The sequence below is a fragment of the Pelodiscus sinensis genome, chromosome 23, assembly GCF_052426305.1.
Source record: "Pelodiscus sinensis isolate ZL-2025 chromosome 23, ASM5242630v1, whole genome shotgun sequence".
In the NCBI taxonomy this organism is placed as follows: Eukaryota; Metazoa; Chordata; order Testudines; family Trionychidae; genus Pelodiscus; species Pelodiscus sinensis.
The window spans coordinates 6,540,123-6,556,672 of NC_143074.1; the positions used below are offsets into that span (position 1 = coordinate 6,540,123).

The window sequence follows — 16,550 nt, forward strand, 5'->3', positions numbered from 1 at the left end:
TTGTTGCTGTTAATATAAAGGACACTGATCCGCATCTCCATTAAACCAGTGCAAATCCGGTATAACTCCACTGAAGCTAATGCAGTAACACCATTTCCAAAGCAATGCAAGTGAGATTAGTAATGGTGTTTTGAAATGTATAAAGATCTCATTTCAATGAACCAAACAAAACCCCTTACTGGAAAACAGGGATTCATCGCTAGGAAAACTGCTATAATGTAGATGAAAGGGGCAATTAGCCAAGACAGCAGTGAGTCTATGTACTGACAGACCAATAGCACAGTAACTTTTAAGCCACAGATGCCATCGGCTGTACCAGATTCAAATGGAAACTATTCATGTTGAAAACTGGCTCAAGCGCCTGGTGCTAGGATTTTGTACTGCTGTACAGGAGACATAGGTTTGATTCCCAGTCCTAGAGCCAAATTCAACTCTTAGTTACATTGGTGAAATTGACAGATGAAATTTCATCTCGCTTCCGAGCCAACAGAATCTGGGAGTAATATAGAATCAGCGTGTTCACCCAGGGGGTGGAACAGCCTCCACTGAATTAAGCAGACTGTTGATGAGCTGCATACAGTTCTTTGGCGTGGAGGACCGTGGCCATGCCATGGGTTTTTCTCAGTCTGCCCCTCAGATCTGTGAAAATCTGGGGAACGTACAAGAAAAACAGGCAAGTGAAGCACAGATTTATAATGGACTGAACAGTCTGAATGAAATCTCCCTAAATCTTCAGCCAGAAGTTTACAAGCAAACTAAAACTGAGGCTTTGCTGAATTTCTAAGATGTTCAGATAAATTTTGCCTCGGCGCTTCTTAGTGTGGAACAGGACAAGAACTAAGACTTCTCCATACTAGGAGAGAGGCTGTTCTTTGGGTGTTTCTGGACTGGAATTGAAACTGAATAGCTGGATATCTCATGAGTAAGCCTGTTCCTGTGAGATTTCCATCCCAGCTTTGCAGACTCCTTAGGCTTGGATAGTTCAGATAAACTGCCAGATTATTGGGTGTTTGTTTGAACCCAAACTCTGACCCTTTTAATGGTTCACTCATCACTGGTATAGACAGTTTCACCTTCCTGTAACCTCAAGTCCCACTTCTTTGCCTAAATGAGGAGCAAATAGCAGCAGTTTGGAGCCATTCGTACAGACTGGACTCATGGTACAGTAGTAGGCAAATCATGTCATGCATATGTGGCAGGCATCCTGGCTTTAATATTAGGTAATAAGCAGGCAGGAGCCTCTCTGAAAACCATCTGCTGCAGCTGTGTGTCTTTATTGGATAAAATTAGTCTTAGGCTGGTAAAAATACATCTACGAGATATATGAGAGAGTCTGAGCATCTGTTGGTCTGGGTCCAGCAGTGTGTCTGTCACTTAGTTTGTTCAAGAACTCCTCCTAAACGGTAAGAGCTAGGACTACCAAATTCAACAGGCAGCTTCCTCTTATCCTGACTTAAAGCAAGACCAGAGTTTGATTGTGCCAGTACAATGAGATGTGCATGCAATGCAACACTTTCTCATCAAATGGGAAGGGAGGGCTGTAACCGAGGGACAGGTATACTCCCAAATGACCTGAAGGGGACACCAAGAAAGCAGCTGGCAGCCCGATTGCATGGCTCCCACCTCCCTGGCTTGACCCTGGGGAGCAGCCGGCAGCTGGGTAGAGTGACCCCGCCATCTTAGGGTGCCCAAAGGGGGAGGCCAACAGCCGGGCTGCATCACCCTGACCACCCTCTGCTTTGAGCCTCCCATCCCCTCCTATACCTTCCAACCCCCTGCCCTGAGTAGCTTGCCTTTTGCCATGTTCCCCTCCTCATCCCCCAACTCTGACTCCTGCACTCCTCTCTAGCCCCAGCCACGAGCCCCTCCTACCTCCCCAACCCTGATTCCTGCACCCCAACACTCCCAACACTGTACTGAGCTTCCCCACCCAAACACTATCCTACCCTGAGGACCTGAGCAATGGCAAGTAAATCTTCTCGTGTGTGTGTGTGTGTATATATTTGTGAATATATTCTCTTGGTGACTGTGGAGGACAAACCTCTAATCCTGACACCAAAGGGTTAAATATTTCATTTTGGAGGGATACACTAAAATGTTTCCTAGGTCTGCGTTTGAGATTCTTTGGCACTGCTTTTTCAAAGCTGGCCTGCAGTCAGATTTGCTGGGGTGAATGTAAAGAACATTCTGCAGGGAGGCCAGCTAGAAACTTTAGAAATGGAACTGTTTTCGATTATTGTTGTTGTTGTTATTAGTGGCAATTCTTTCGCTAGCTCCCTGAGCAACTGAATGCATCCAGTGTGTCCTCCAGCAGGTTCGATGTTGATCAGAGAGGTTTTCCTAGCCTCTGTTGTTATAGCTGTTCCGCACTGGGTGAACCAAACGTCTAGGGCAATATCTACACAACAAAGAAAAACCAGTGGCTGGCCTGTGCTGTTTCACTGCTGTGAAGGCTTCTGGGCTCAGACTGGCACCCAAGCTCTGGGACTCTCCCACCTCAGAGAGTCCCAAAGCCCAGGCTCCACTCAAGCCCAGGCATCAACACAAAAAAGCCCTGCAAGTCTGAATCAGCTGACACAGGCCAACCTCAGGTGTCTAATAGATGTGTAGACGTACCCTGTTTCCAGCAGCGTGCCAAGTGCATCGCCACTCATGCCGTCGGTACTGGCCTCCGTCAGCTGCTAGGCCTTCAGATGCTAACTTATCATAGAATCATAGAATACTAGGACTGGAAGGGACCTCGAGAGGTCATCGAGTCCAGTCCCCTGCCCTCATGGCAGGATCAAATACTGTCTAGAACATCCCTGATAGACATTTATCTAACCTACTCTTAAATTTCTCCAGAGATGGAGATTCCACAACCTCCCTGGGCAATTTATTCCAGTGTTTGACTACCCTGACAGTTAGGAATTTTTTCCTAATGTCCAACCTAAACCTCCCTTCCTGTAGTTTAAGCCCATTGCTTTTTGTTCTATCCTCAGAAGCCAAGATGACCAAGTTTTCTCCTTCCTCCTTATGACACCCTTTCAGATATCTGAAAACTGCTATCATGTCCCCCCTCAGTCTTCTCTTTTCTAAACTAAACAAACCCAATTCTTTCAGCCTTCCTTCATAGGTCATGTTCTCTAGACCTTTCATCATTCTCGTTGCTCTTCTCTGGACCCTCTCCAGTTTCTCCATATCTTTCTTGAAATGTGGTGCCCAGAACTGGACACAATACTCCAACTGAGGCCTAACCAGCGCAGAGTAGAGAGGAAGAATGACTTCTCGTGTCGTGCTCACAACACACCTGTTAATGCATCCCAGAATCATGTTTACTTTTTTTGCAACACCATCACACTGCTGACTCATATTCAGCTTGTGGTCCATTATAACCCCTAGATCCCTTTCTGCCGTACTTCTTCTTAGACAGTTGCTTCCCGTTCTGTATGTGTGAAACTGCTTGTTCCTTCCTAAGTGGAGCACTTTGCATTTGTCTTTATTAAGCTTCATCCTGTTTACCTCAGACCATTTCTCCAATTTGTCCAGATCATTTTGAATTATGACCCTATCCTCCAGAGCAGTCGCAACCCCTCCCAGTTTGGTATCATCTGCAAACTTAATAAGCGTGCTTTCTATGCCAATATCTAAATCATTGATGAAGATATTGAATAGAACCAGTGCCAAAACAGACCTCTGCAGAACCCTACTTGTTATGCCTTTCAAGCAGGATTGAGAACCATTAATAACTACTCTCTGAGTATGGTTATCCAGCCAGTTATGCACCCACCTTATAGTAGCCCCATCTAAGTTGTATTTGCCTAGTTTATTGATAAGAATATCATGTGAGACCGTATCAAACGCCTTACTAAAGTCTAGGTATACCACATCCACCGCTTCTCCTTTATCCACAAGACTCGTTATCCTATCAAAGCTATCAGATTGGTTTGACATGATTTGTTCTTTACAAATCCATGCTGACTGTTCCCTATCACCTTGCCACCTTCCAAGTGTTTACAGATGATTTCCTTAATTACTTGCTCCGTTATCTTCCCTGGCATAAAAGTTAACGTAACTGGTCTATAGTTTCCTGGGTTGTTCTTATTTCCCTTTTTATAAAGAAGGGCACTATATTTGCCCTTTTCTAGTCTCCTGGAATCTCTCCTGTCTCCCATGATTTTCCAAAGATGATAGCTAGAGGCTCAGATACCTCCTCTGTCAGCTCTTTGAGGATCCCAGTAATCACCAAAGATATGACCAGACTAATTAAAACCTGCTGCTGCCTGCTGAGTCAGGCTAATGGGGCTTCCAGTCAGTGGCATTTAAATGCAGTGCGCACATACGTTCAGATGCTGGGCTCAAGTGAAAAATGTGTGACTGGGGCTGGCATGATGAGGAAAGCTTGCAGATACTCTAGGTACAGGATTTTAATTGTTACAGTTCCAAATGAGCAATAGCAGCTCTTGATTGGGTTCCTCTGCTGTCCAGTCAAGGGTTTAGGCCAGGGGTGGGGAACCTCAGGCCAGGGAGCCAGATGTGGCCTCCTGCTTACTTGGATCCAGCCCCTGAGGCTCAGCCCCCACCCCAGAATTGAGGAGCCTGCGCTGATGCTTCAGCCCAACTACTGCCCCACCACGGGGCTGAAGCACACAAAATCTACTAGGCTGGGACCCTCTTGGCTCAGGTGTGGGAGGAGAAAGTGGGAAGTGTCTTTTTCCTTCTCAGTCGAGGACCACGTCCATGAAGGAGATATATGTATATCCAATACTATATTGCTTTACACTTGTGTGCGATGCCTGACTGATTTTTTTCTGTGGGTCAGTGGTCCCCGACCCAGAAGAGGTTCCCCACCCCAGTTTAGGCTCTTCAGGGCTAGTGAGTGTGCTGCCTGCTGCAGCCCCAGTGTCCACGCAAAGCCAATAGGAGTTGCCTATTTCCAAGCCAGGCTCCCTTTGTGGGGTGTGTCGATTTCATTGAGGCTCCTCTGCAGCAGCTCCCGGCCCAACTACACCTCTTAAGCATGGCTCCTACTTGCACAAGACACTGTAACCCTGCTCCACAGCCACAGCAGCTCCCTGGCTTCTGTTGCAGCCGATTCTGTATGCAGTGCCCAGTGGGTTTCTCTTCCCCACAGCTCCTGGCTACTCAGGCCGTTGCAGCTTCAAAGTCATTGGACATGCTGGTTCAGGGCCTTTCATGGGGTCTGTCCCTGGCCCAATGGGAGGGAGATGTGCTGTGGGGAGGGGGCTGATGGGAACTGTAGTTTCCTGCTGAGCAGATCCATCATGCTTCCTACACATCCTCTGCAAGACCTTGTGTCCGTGCACAAATACACCTGTCACCGTGAGTTGTAACAGTGGAACCCATTGGATTCATTTGGGGCTTGCTGTTTTGCAAACAATACTGTGTTCAGTATCACGAAGGATCCCAAAACAATGTATTACTGCAAGCCTACAAATAGGACTAGTGCTGAAATATAAGATGAAGCAGTGGACTCCTCAGAGTGCACCCCAAAATCACACATCAGTAGAGCCCCGCGTGGATACAAAATGTGTATCCCATATCCGCATCTGTGTCTGCAAAAATGAGCTACGGATATCCACATCAAGATCCACGGATTCAGATATCCATGGATATAAGGTAGGTATCTGCAGATTTGCAGGGCTCTAGATACAAAATTTGTATCTGCTTTCATATTCATTATCTGCAAAACTGAGCTGCATATTATCTGCAGATGCGGATACCCACGGATACGCACAGATTGGCGGGGCTCTATATACCTGCCTAGCCTAAAGAAACATGAGATCCCCTTTAAACTCTCTCACCCAAAAGCCACCCTGCTCGTAGTCAGCAGATAGGAAATGGTGCAGGCGTGATTTGGAGAAAATGAAAACAGATCGGCTCGTACGTTGTGGTCTTGTCTATGCATTGGAGATTTGCCCCACTTACAGCCATCTGAAGCCACCAACCTAGATAACTGTGCTGGTCCAAACTCCTGGTATAGATAGGCACAGCTGCTATTAATTGCACATTTTGCCTTATGCGCGTTTCAAGTAGGAGTGTCGCTTGATGCATTTGGGGGTTACATTGGTGCAGCTGGAATTCCCCGTGTGTCTGTGGCAGTCTGGCCAACCTCCCTGAAGGGAAATGGCTAGGTTGAATGGTAAATAACCCAGGCATGGTTGCTTACAGAGGCAGATCCTTCACATGCCTATGTACTTGCATAGTATGGCATGGCATCCGAGTGCTTCACTGTCTTTGATGGATTTTTATCCTCACAACATCCCCGTGCCACAGGAAACTCCCTTCTCATAGTAAAGGATGAAGCTAGAGCACATTGGTGCTGTTGGCCATCATGTACGCTGACAAGTATGCTTGCTAGGAGCATCTTCCACACAAGTAACCCATGCAGTTGTTTTGAGGCAGTCAGTAGTTGGCTAGAATGCTGAGGGTGAAATCTGTCAGAGTGTGGGACAGTTCTTCTAATGAGGTTGTTATGGAACTTACCCACACTAGGGAAATTTGCTATCACTTGCTAACTCCAGTGTTCCTAATAGTACTGGGATAGAAGAGGCACCCATTACCAATGAATGCCACATCAATTAGATTTTCTCAGAGTCCTATCAGTCACAGCTTTCCCCTTGATCTGGTTTGGAAGTGTTTGCATAAGTAGTGATGGGCCAGTCTCAGAAGGCCAGGATGCTTATCTGAACTTTTTTCAAACTAGCCAAAGCTACGGAATCTGCCCAATTGAAGTAGAAATCTCCGAGGAGCAGGGTTTCTTGTGAGATGATAAGGATTCAGCTTATGCTCCCAGAGAGAACCAGAAAGAGCTTAGATTCACAGAAAGTGAAAACGAGGTATTTAAAAGTTATCCGAGTTTTTCTGGTCCTCAACAATGGTTTATTTTGGGTTTTGTTCAAATTTTTGGTGAAGGTCTGGGCCTGTTCTTAATATTGGTTCTCACACATCTATTAAGTGGCATTTAAAATGAGCCAAACCCCAGCACTCCTGTTTCTCTCAACCAGCTTTTTGTGCTGATAGAGTTAGTAGAGAGAGACGAAGAAGAACAAAACCATAGAAAAGCAATGAGATCTTTGTTCGTGCAGTTCTATGACCATTTAAATTGCAGATGTGGGTAAGATACATTTCTTAACTGGATAGATATGAAAATAAAACCCATACTCCCAACAAGAGAAATGCTGCTGAAAAGGCAAGAAAGGAGAATTGCGAAATGATACATGTCGAATAGTTGGACTGGATTTCAAATGCCAAAGATAGTTTATGTAAAGTCTTGCACTGTTGTAAAATGTAACACTATCCACTGGCTAGCCTCAATGAAGCTTGGTCCAGTTGTTTAAAAAAACAACAACTAAAAATCTTCTTTCAGCCCATTAAAGCTGATTTATGTTTTGTGCATAGATTCCTCTGCACTGGGCCTTTAGGGATTCAAATTATAGAAGCCATTACCTCACTTTTGGCCAATCCAATTGCTCCATTTCCAAGCATTCCAAGCACTCGCCTGCCGAGACCGGGAATGGAGTTTGATGCACAATTACTGAATGGACAATGCATTTTTCACTATCAAAATAGCTCTGCTATTATGCTCAGTTCCCATTTTATAAACAACAGCAGCTACAGTGGTGTGGTTTAAGGCAATGGGTTACTTTCAGTGAATTGTCTTGGGAGTTCCCAGTTGAGGCCTCAGTTTTGCAGTTAGACCTGCTCCTGCACCCGACAGGACACAGCGCTGCCTAGTGCCGGCGCCTGGGCTTGTGACTCCTCTTGCAGAGTCAGGGCCTTGTATTATGAATCTCTCATAGGCTCATTTCTGGGAGAGCAGTCACATGGTTAACACAACCTGGAGCCTGGCCTAACAGTTTGGATTCTTGTCTCTGTTACCAACTTGTGTGACCGTGCGGACAACACGTCATCTCCAGATAATAATGTTACTGCGTTGCAGAGGGGCATTGGGATCCTTGAATGGAAGGCATCCTACACATGCAGTTGCAGTTTTAATGTTCAAAGTGCTGCAGCTTTGCTGTTCTTCCACTCCGTTTTCTCCAGAGGCAGCACTATGGAGGCTAATAATTCCCAGCCACATATGTACATTTAAAAAACAAGCTCACTTAGCTGTGATGTTGCAAGAGAAAATCCATGTAATTTCCTGAAGATTATTTTTCATGTCTTCCATACTGACTGTGCTGTGGGTTTCTTATGCACTTAAATCCCTCTGTCCTTCTCCGAGCGCTTTTCACCCAGACCCCCATTTCAGCTATGCCAGATTTGCTCTTTAGCAGAATGGAGAGGTTTGAGGATAATCCTTTTCACCTTTGCCTCTCCGTGGTTGCTGTGGGGTGAATGGTAGAGGTGAGAAGAAGGTCAATTTTATTAAAGAAACGAATGAATCAGATCACCATTTTCCTATTGGCGCCCATTTGGAGTTGGGTTGCGGAGGCAGTGTTTTCCTGACTGTATATTCTCATGCTCATCTGTAGCCACTCTGACGAGAGAGCTAGACACGTGCAGGTTTTAAATAGAGACACCGTGTGCATTCATAATCTCCTATCTATCAGCGTGTCTAAGAGGCAGGGTAGGTGAGGTAATGTCTTTTATTGGCCCAACTTCTATACCAGCTTTTGAACTACACAGTCTTTTCTGGATCTAGGGAAGGAGTGTTTCAAAAGCTGGTGCCTCCCCTAAAACATAATGATCTAATAAAAACTATTATCTCACCTACCTAGTTTCTCCTCTCCTGGGACCAACAGCACTGCAAATATCTCCCCACCCATCTGTTATTTTACTTCTTAGATTTCACTGGGCGCAGAGTTAGATTGGGCCCTTTTGAAAACTCTACCCTTAAGCAATTAATCACAAAGGGAAACTTTCTTTTGGCAAATCCAGCACTGCCAGGAGTGTAGTGCTCCTGTTACTGATGCCACTGGTGTAGATGACCTAAAAGTAATGATTTCTAATAACTGAATGGTATTAAAAGCAGCATTTTTGGTTATCGTGGCACCAGTATCCCTTTGGACAGTCATATCAATTTTGTTCTTGAATGTGAATCTCTTGTGACATTTCCCTGTACTGGTCAGGTGTGCCGAACCAAGGTGATGGACCTGAGCGATGTGGTGTCTCAGTATGCTTGGTATCCCTGCACAGCCAACTTCCCGTATTCACATTTGACTCAGACCATTTTCTGGCTCAAGGTAAGAGATGCGCACATACCAGTGCAGTGACATTCCTTTCTTTGACTTACCTTTTCTTGCAAAATTTGAAGAAAAAAAAAGGGTTTGAACATAGGCAAAAGGACAAATTGGAAGAGGAGACTTATGTGTGATACTTTGGATGTTGCTTTAAAAAAATAAAAAACATGAATCGATCCAGTTCTGCGCCTGATTCTGTTTTCTTCTTCTACCCCAGGCATATTTTTCTCAGCCCATGGTAGCTGCTGCTATCATTGTCCACTTGGTCACCGATGGAACAAACTACCTAGATCAGAAGCAAGAAACCATCACTGTGCAATTGTTTGACACTAAGAAGCAAAGCCATGATCTTGGTAAGAAGGTTTTAGACAGAGCTTTGCCTTTCTTCTTCCATAGGGTTCCTCTGTTTGCTGCTCCCTAATTCACAGAGTAAAGCCAGTACCCGTGTTCAGCTTTCCCGCCAGCATCTTGGTGTGGTTAGAGCAGAGAGCCAGCTGGAAAACATACCCATTTCAGGCTCCAAGAGCTGGGGTTTATGGCACATCTGTGCTGCTAGATAGGTAGGGTCATGCCCACTGAGACTACTCATCAGCCAATCACTGTAGATTCTCGGAAGTGATCAGCTCACCTGTAGGCGTCAAAATAAGGGTTTGAAAGTGCCCTTCACCCAGCAGCTCCCGTGAAGCTGTGATGGGCGCGTTTTCAACAGAGCTCAGCAGGTTGAGCGTCTGGCCCTGACGATGGGCGCTGAGCCCTTTGGAATAAACTATCCAAAAGCCTCTTCCTGCCATCCCTGCAGCCTTTGTCGGTGGCTTCTGTTGAAGCTGCAGCCCCCAAAACCCGAAGAAGCCCTTTTGACGCTGCTGTTATCCACATACCATGTTGGCGGGGAAGGGAGTAGCCTTTGAAGATGTTCTGATGGCTGGAATGCAGAAGAATTATCACTGTTTTCAGAATCTCTCCTAAATTATCCCCCCCTCTGGATTTTCTTACCCCGTTGTGTCTGTAAGGAGGAGGAGGAAGGAGACCAGGCAGAAGGATCTTTAACTCAAAACTAAACCTTGTCACTGGGTAGGAATCAAAGGCGAGCCTCTAGGGGTTCAGTGGCAGAGGTTACACCGGAAAAGGCGACTCCCATTTAGCACTGAATGAAACTTACCCAGATAAACCCAGCGCCCTGCTCTAGCTCTGTGGTTCTCAACCTGCGTCCTGCCACTAGTGGCCCAATTAGCACAGAGCTGTGGGCCATGGGGCATCCACACAGCCATACAGGGAACATTGGCTGTGGCCAACAATGGTCAATCGGCTGAGAACCACTGCTCTAGCTGAAGGGGTCACCTCACGACAGTCCTGTAGCACAACACACCTTGAATTAGCAGCATCCTCCCCCTTTCACAGCAGAGTGGCTAGTAGTAGTCCTGTAGTTGACTCCTCCTTACAGATAAATGACAGCGAGTGTCTAACATACAATGATCTGGGCAAACAGATTGATCTGTGGGGGCAGAAAGAGAGAAAGGGAAGCAGGGATAAAGTTATAGGCATGGAAACTAGAAGTGTGGGGGGCTGCAGTACCCCCAGGTTGTAGGTGGGACTGCACTGCCAGCATCCTCCCCCCATTGCAGCTGCTGGCCCTAGGGCTCTACTCCTGGCCTCACACTCACCCCCAGCTCAGACAGCGGTAAGGGGCTGGCTTTCACATCCCCACTACTAAGTGTTCCCATGCCACTGGGTCAAGGGCAAAGCTTTGAGATCCTGCAAGAAGTTCCATCCTGAGCTTGGCTCTCTGCAAATCTTCACCATTAAGAGGCTCTCTTCATCATGGAAAAGCCCCTCTGACCACCTGAGTAGTGGAGAGCCAGCTAGATTGCTTTTTAGCTGAATGGAAGAGAGAAATGTACAAAACCCAGCGTGGCCATTCTTACTTAGGCAAAACTCCCATGTACTTCAATGACAATTTTACTGATGGCAGGATCCGGTCCATTCTGTTCCCTTGTGCTTGAATGTTCTTGAATCCACAAAGACAGACTAAATTGAAAGAAGCCTAGAGGAATTGTTTTAGGGAAGTTCTGTGGCATATATTAAAACAGGAGGTCAGACCAGGTGATCAAATTGCATCTTCTGGCCTTTTTGTACGTACAGAGAGTCTTAGGGTATTCCTCTTTTGAGATAGGAATGCAAATGCAGATGAACAAAATTGCAAATGAAGCGCGGATTTGAATTCCCCATGCTTCATTTGCACAATCGCGTCCGGGCACTATTTCGAAATACGCTATTTTGAAAAAAGAAATGTGGTCTAGACATGGTTATTTCGACAGAAAACCCTTCTTTCGAAATTACCTTTAAATCTCATTTTATAAGGAATAAGGGTAATTTCGAAAGAAGGGTTTTCTTTTGAAATAACCACATCTAGACTGAGTTTCTTTTTTCGAAAGAGGGTATTTCAAAATAGTGCCCGGACGTGATTATGCAAATGAAGCACGAGAAATTCAAATCCACGCTTCATTTGCAATTTCATTCATCTGTATTTGCATTCCTCTCTCGACAGGGGAATGCAGTGTAGACATACCCTTAGGTACAGAGGCAGAAAGAGACCACAGACTTCTCTGCATTTATAAGAACATGGGGGGTGGGAGAGGTTGTGTGTCTTTTTGGGCTTTGTAAAACATGCGGTAAGCTGTCCATTGTATCTTGCATAGGAGAGAACACGATGAGGATTGCATTTTTATTCACCAAGACTTGTGAAAAATATGTTGAGCAACCAGATAGATTAGATAGCCATGCAGATAGGTCTCAGCCTTGTGCTCTGCCTACTATGGCCCAGTACTGTCTTGGATTGGCTTCATGTAGGGCAGAAAGACAGAGCTCAGCATCCATGACCCGTTCTCCATCACTGGGAATTAAAGGACCAATTAGCGGTGCCAGTTGTAGTGACCTGTTTTGTTGGAGACACCTGATTACTAGGAATTGAACCAGAATGAACGAACAGCCTGACAGTGAGGACTTTTGAACTTTCCATCAAAGAAATGTCCAAGGAACTTGGGATCCTGGAATTCAAATGGAGCACTATTTATGAATTATCTGTGCTCGTTTCTAAGTGGGAAACATGCATCCTCCCATGGGGAATTCATATCAAAAGACCTCTGAGAGGCAAACCGGCAGAGAGGTTATTTCAGGGTCAGATATAAACCAAAGGAGAAGAGAGGCCTTTTATTTATTATTATTATTATTGCTGGAAGAAGGAAGAGAAGATCAACATAAAAGAGGGCAGTTTAAAGAGAGAGGTTTAAAGAGAATGATCAGAGGCCTGTCTTAATTAACCAGAAATCACTTTCTAAGAAAAAAAAAAACGTTTGCTCCCACTTGAGTAAATAAACCTGACCTGAGAAGGGGCAGAAGAAGGGGACTCTCTGAGCCAGTTAAACACACAAATAGAATTCATTTTCAACCCTGTACGTGTATCTGAGTAGCCTACGGCTCTGGGCCAAATCCATCACTGATGGGAACCCTAGTGAAGTGAATGGAGCTGGGGCCAAATTCAGTCTTTCCAGAGCTCTGCTGAAGTCAGTGGAGCAATATTCAGTGCTGGTGCCACAAATTGGAGTCAATGGAGTTGCTGCCCAATTGACTCCTGGAGTGACTCAACTGCAATCAGTAGAGCTATGTCTGCACTACCGTTTTGTTGAAAAAACTTCACTTACGTCCACACTGGAATCACATTTTTTCGAAAGAAAATCGAAAGAACAGAGGGGTTTTTCCGGCATTGGTAATCCTCTTTCTACAAGGAAGAAGCCTCTTTCCAAAAGATCTCTTTCAGAAAAAGGCATGTGTGGACGGGGAAGAGGGAGTTCTTTTGGAAGAAGAGGAAAGAGGAAAGAGCACAGGTGCCCTGGTGGCTACTCCGTCCATAGTAATCACAGCTTAATGCGAGAGAGCATCCGTTCTGAGTGGATGCTATCTTTCAAAAAAGCAGATCGCTTTTTCGGTGCACTTTGGCAGTGTGGACGCTCACTTTTGGAAGAAGTTTTTTCAGATCTCTTCAGGAAAAGCTTCTTCCAAAAGAAGCCTGCAGTCTAGACAAAGTCTAGGGTCACCTGTATCTCTCCACTGGCTCATCAACGCAGTATCGCACTGTGAGGGAAAAGCAGGAAGCTACTTTTGTTTAAAAAAAAAATAATCGAATGACCAGACAAACAAACTGGCGTACGCCCTGGGGAACTGCACACAGCTGCAAGGAATCCACTGGTAAACTTCCCATTTTGCACAAAGCTACCCATTCTGTTTGTGCAGTTCCATGCTTTGGTGCATAGCAGAGTCTCACCGTTCGCTTGCTTATGTTCTTTTAATAGTGTAACTCCATGCCTTTAATGTAGCTGCTCCGGTTTTAATGAGGTTCTATCGAATTGGAGTAGGATTCAATAGAAATTACTGTGAAAACCTCCAGAAATTTCTGGAGAGAATGAAAGTGTTTCTGTGGATTGTTTGCACTATGCTGCATGATTCTGTGGGGGAGAAGTACTTCCATTAAACTTTAAGGGATGCTTCCCAAATCTATGATTCTTTGATTCCCAAATCCTCCTGTATTCTGTAGGGCATTTCCAAAATGGCTGACTGCTTCTGCAGTGCTGATGGCGTGTGTGTAATTGTGCAAAATACTGACCCAACCCCCCACCTCTCTCCCGGCCTTGTGTCTTCTGACAGGTGTCCACGTTCTGAGCTGCAGGAACAATCCCCTGATTATCCCTGTGATCCATGACCTCAGTCACCCCTTCTACCACACCCAGGCTGTCCTCATTAGCTTCACCTCCCAGTATGTGGCCATCTCCGGGGTGGCCCTCCGTTCCTTCCACAACTTCGACCCCATCACCATCAGCAGCTGTCAGAGGGGACAGACCTACAGCCCAGCAGAGAAGAGGTGAGCCTGTCAGCACACTGCCTCCTTCCCAAGCCACCCACTGACTTCTGCTCTAGTGGGTCTGATCAAGAGCTTAAAAGGAGATAGGAGGGGCAAGGCAGCTGAACTCTGCTGATCCTTTTGTGTTGTTGGTAAAAACAGCAGTGTTCTCATTGACCAGGATAGATGGGACCTTTAACCCACACGAGACAGTGTGTTAGTAAATTATTGCCTCCTCCATTTTCCTGCCTCCTCTGTTATGAGATGGAATTGTGGCAAGTTGGCTCCATACCCATTCTCTAATCAGGAGTCAAGTTAGCCACTTGCAGGACAGTCCTTGATCTAAACTGCTTTCGCATGACCAGGGCTGCACTTCCAGGGTGAATTCCGTGATTCTGTGCCTGATTCAAAAAGGCATCTATCAACAGAAAGTGAGTCAAGAACATTCTGTGGCACTTTCCCATGGTTTGGGAAGCTTTTGGGGACACTCTAAGATGAAAAATCCTTTCCTCAGATAATTGTTTTTATTGATACATGTCAATAGGTCACCATCAATCTCCGCTTTGCAGCATCATGAAGAGATTGTGACCTTTCACCACTCCTCTCTCTGCAGTCTCATGGATCTCTTCAGGAGGGCACCGAAAGGAAGGAGGGAGAACGTAGCAGAAACAATAATAGGGGCTTTTTCCCCCCTCGGTACACTAAGCTGCAAGTAATAGTCAAACTGTAGCAGCAGTAATAATAAAACAAGCAAGTTTCCTTCCCTCACAAGCTTTCTAGAATCCTAGCAGTACTCTCGGGTTTTTGATAGCACTCCTGCCTGGTTCTTTGGGACCTCACTTTTATTTCAAGAGGGGAGGGGGAGTATATCTATAGCTAAATCAATTCAGTCAGTGTGTTCTGACCTAGATTCAATCATTCTGTGCAATAAGCTGTATAAATTCAGAGGCCCAAACACAGCAAGATCAAGTTTCAAATGAGAGGTCTAGTTTGGAAGTCTGGCCAACTCGCAATGTAGGAGGGAGAGAGAGAGAGAGAGAGAGACACCCCCCATTGGAAGGAGGTAGCTAGTAGCGATGTGCAGTTTGCGAGGGCTGAAAAACAGTGTTCCATTTCTCTGCTATTTTCCAGGAGGAATTGAACCATTTATTGTGAAATTAGAAGTGCTGTGTATTTAGAAAAGAGATTTCCTTGATTAAAAAAATAAAACATTTCCCTTAGGCAAGACTTCAGCTACAATAGAGCAAACTAGCCTTTCGAAACATTTCTTTAACAATAACAATTGCCCACTCTGTCTTTCTCCATGGTTTTAATGACACATGGCTGACCCCCTTTTTAAGCTGCAGCCCGCTGGATCCCAAACTTTCAAAGTAAGAGTCTCACCTATTCAGAGTAGTAGAACTCAGACATCCGGGTTATGGCAAAGTGCTGGATTATGAATAATGCTTCCAATTTTAAGGAGTTTGAGAATTTCTGAAAGGACTGAAATCAACAGTAAGTCTTTCCAGTCCATTCAGTCAGGCCCTAATCAGTGCATGTTGAGACTGCTTGTGGGGACCATATATAGTCCCCCACATGCCATAAAACAGTCTGAATGAGTGCAAGTTACTGGGAAAAGAGTGTTAGGACAGGTGTCAAAGAGGCCAAGAAATGAGCAACTGCCCAGACCTCGGAGTGCTGTCTGCTGTCTTCTTGCTTCATTATTTATCCACTTCAGGATGAACTTAGAAAAAGGGTTTATTTTAAATTAATTCTTAACCAGACTGGAACCTGCATGTCGGTTTCCTGTCCCCTTCTGCAGAGTCTGCCAAACTGCCTTGATGTATTTATTAATCTCATACAAGCGTGCACACACTCACTCTATCTCTCTGCAGGAGCTCTTTACTCTTCTTTCTCCTTGGCCCGCTCTCCTTGCCCTGAGGATCTCATGCGATGAGGTGACTGTTGTTAGAAATTTGCTTCTCCAATACAAGATTTTCCTCCACTTTCTTTATATAAACATGAACGATTTTGCCTCTTCTGGTCACTTTAGTCTGCAAGAAAGATTTTTTTTCTTTTCCCTCTCCCCAAGGAGAATTATTTTGGCTGGAGAGAGTTGTAGCCTCAGATACGCAGATGCTTATATCCTTTGGTGAGAATTTTTTAATATGGAGGCGAGAGAGAAAAGGAATAGATCTCCTTTTAGAGGTTCACACAGCTTTTACATAGGGGTCTTTCCCATTTGTCATGAGTTGATCACCCTAATAAATGAGAATAAAACAAGCATTCCATGTCCCTTTTAAAAGTACATATTTAGAGTGGTATTTTAAGAGCCTGTGGAAATTAGGAACACAAGATCCATTGGAATTCATTGGGATTTGTGCTCCTAATGTCCACAGACACTTTGGAAAATCCAGTCTCAGTTTCTAAGAATGCATAGAGTCTTTATGAAATTGCATTTCTCATCTTTCTACTGATTTTCTGTTTCCAGGGCA

General features: G+C 45.1%; 1 protein-coding gene across 2 annotated transcripts in view; it reads left to right on the plus strand.

Moving 5' to 3' along the window:
* Positions 1–16,550, plus strand: part of PAPPA (pappalysin 1) — a 243,954-nt gene that overhangs the window by 157,525 nt on the left and 69,879 nt on the right. For both annotated transcript variants that reach the window (XM_075905988.2, XM_075905990.2), the window contains exons 12-14: positions 9,075–9,188; positions 9,403–9,538; positions 13,884–14,097. In XM_075905988.2, coding sequence (XP_075762103.2) covers positions 9,075–9,188; positions 9,403–9,538; positions 13,884–14,097 — 464 coding nt within the window. The remainder of the gene's footprint in view (positions 1–9,074; positions 9,189–9,402; positions 9,539–13,883; positions 14,098–16,550) is intronic.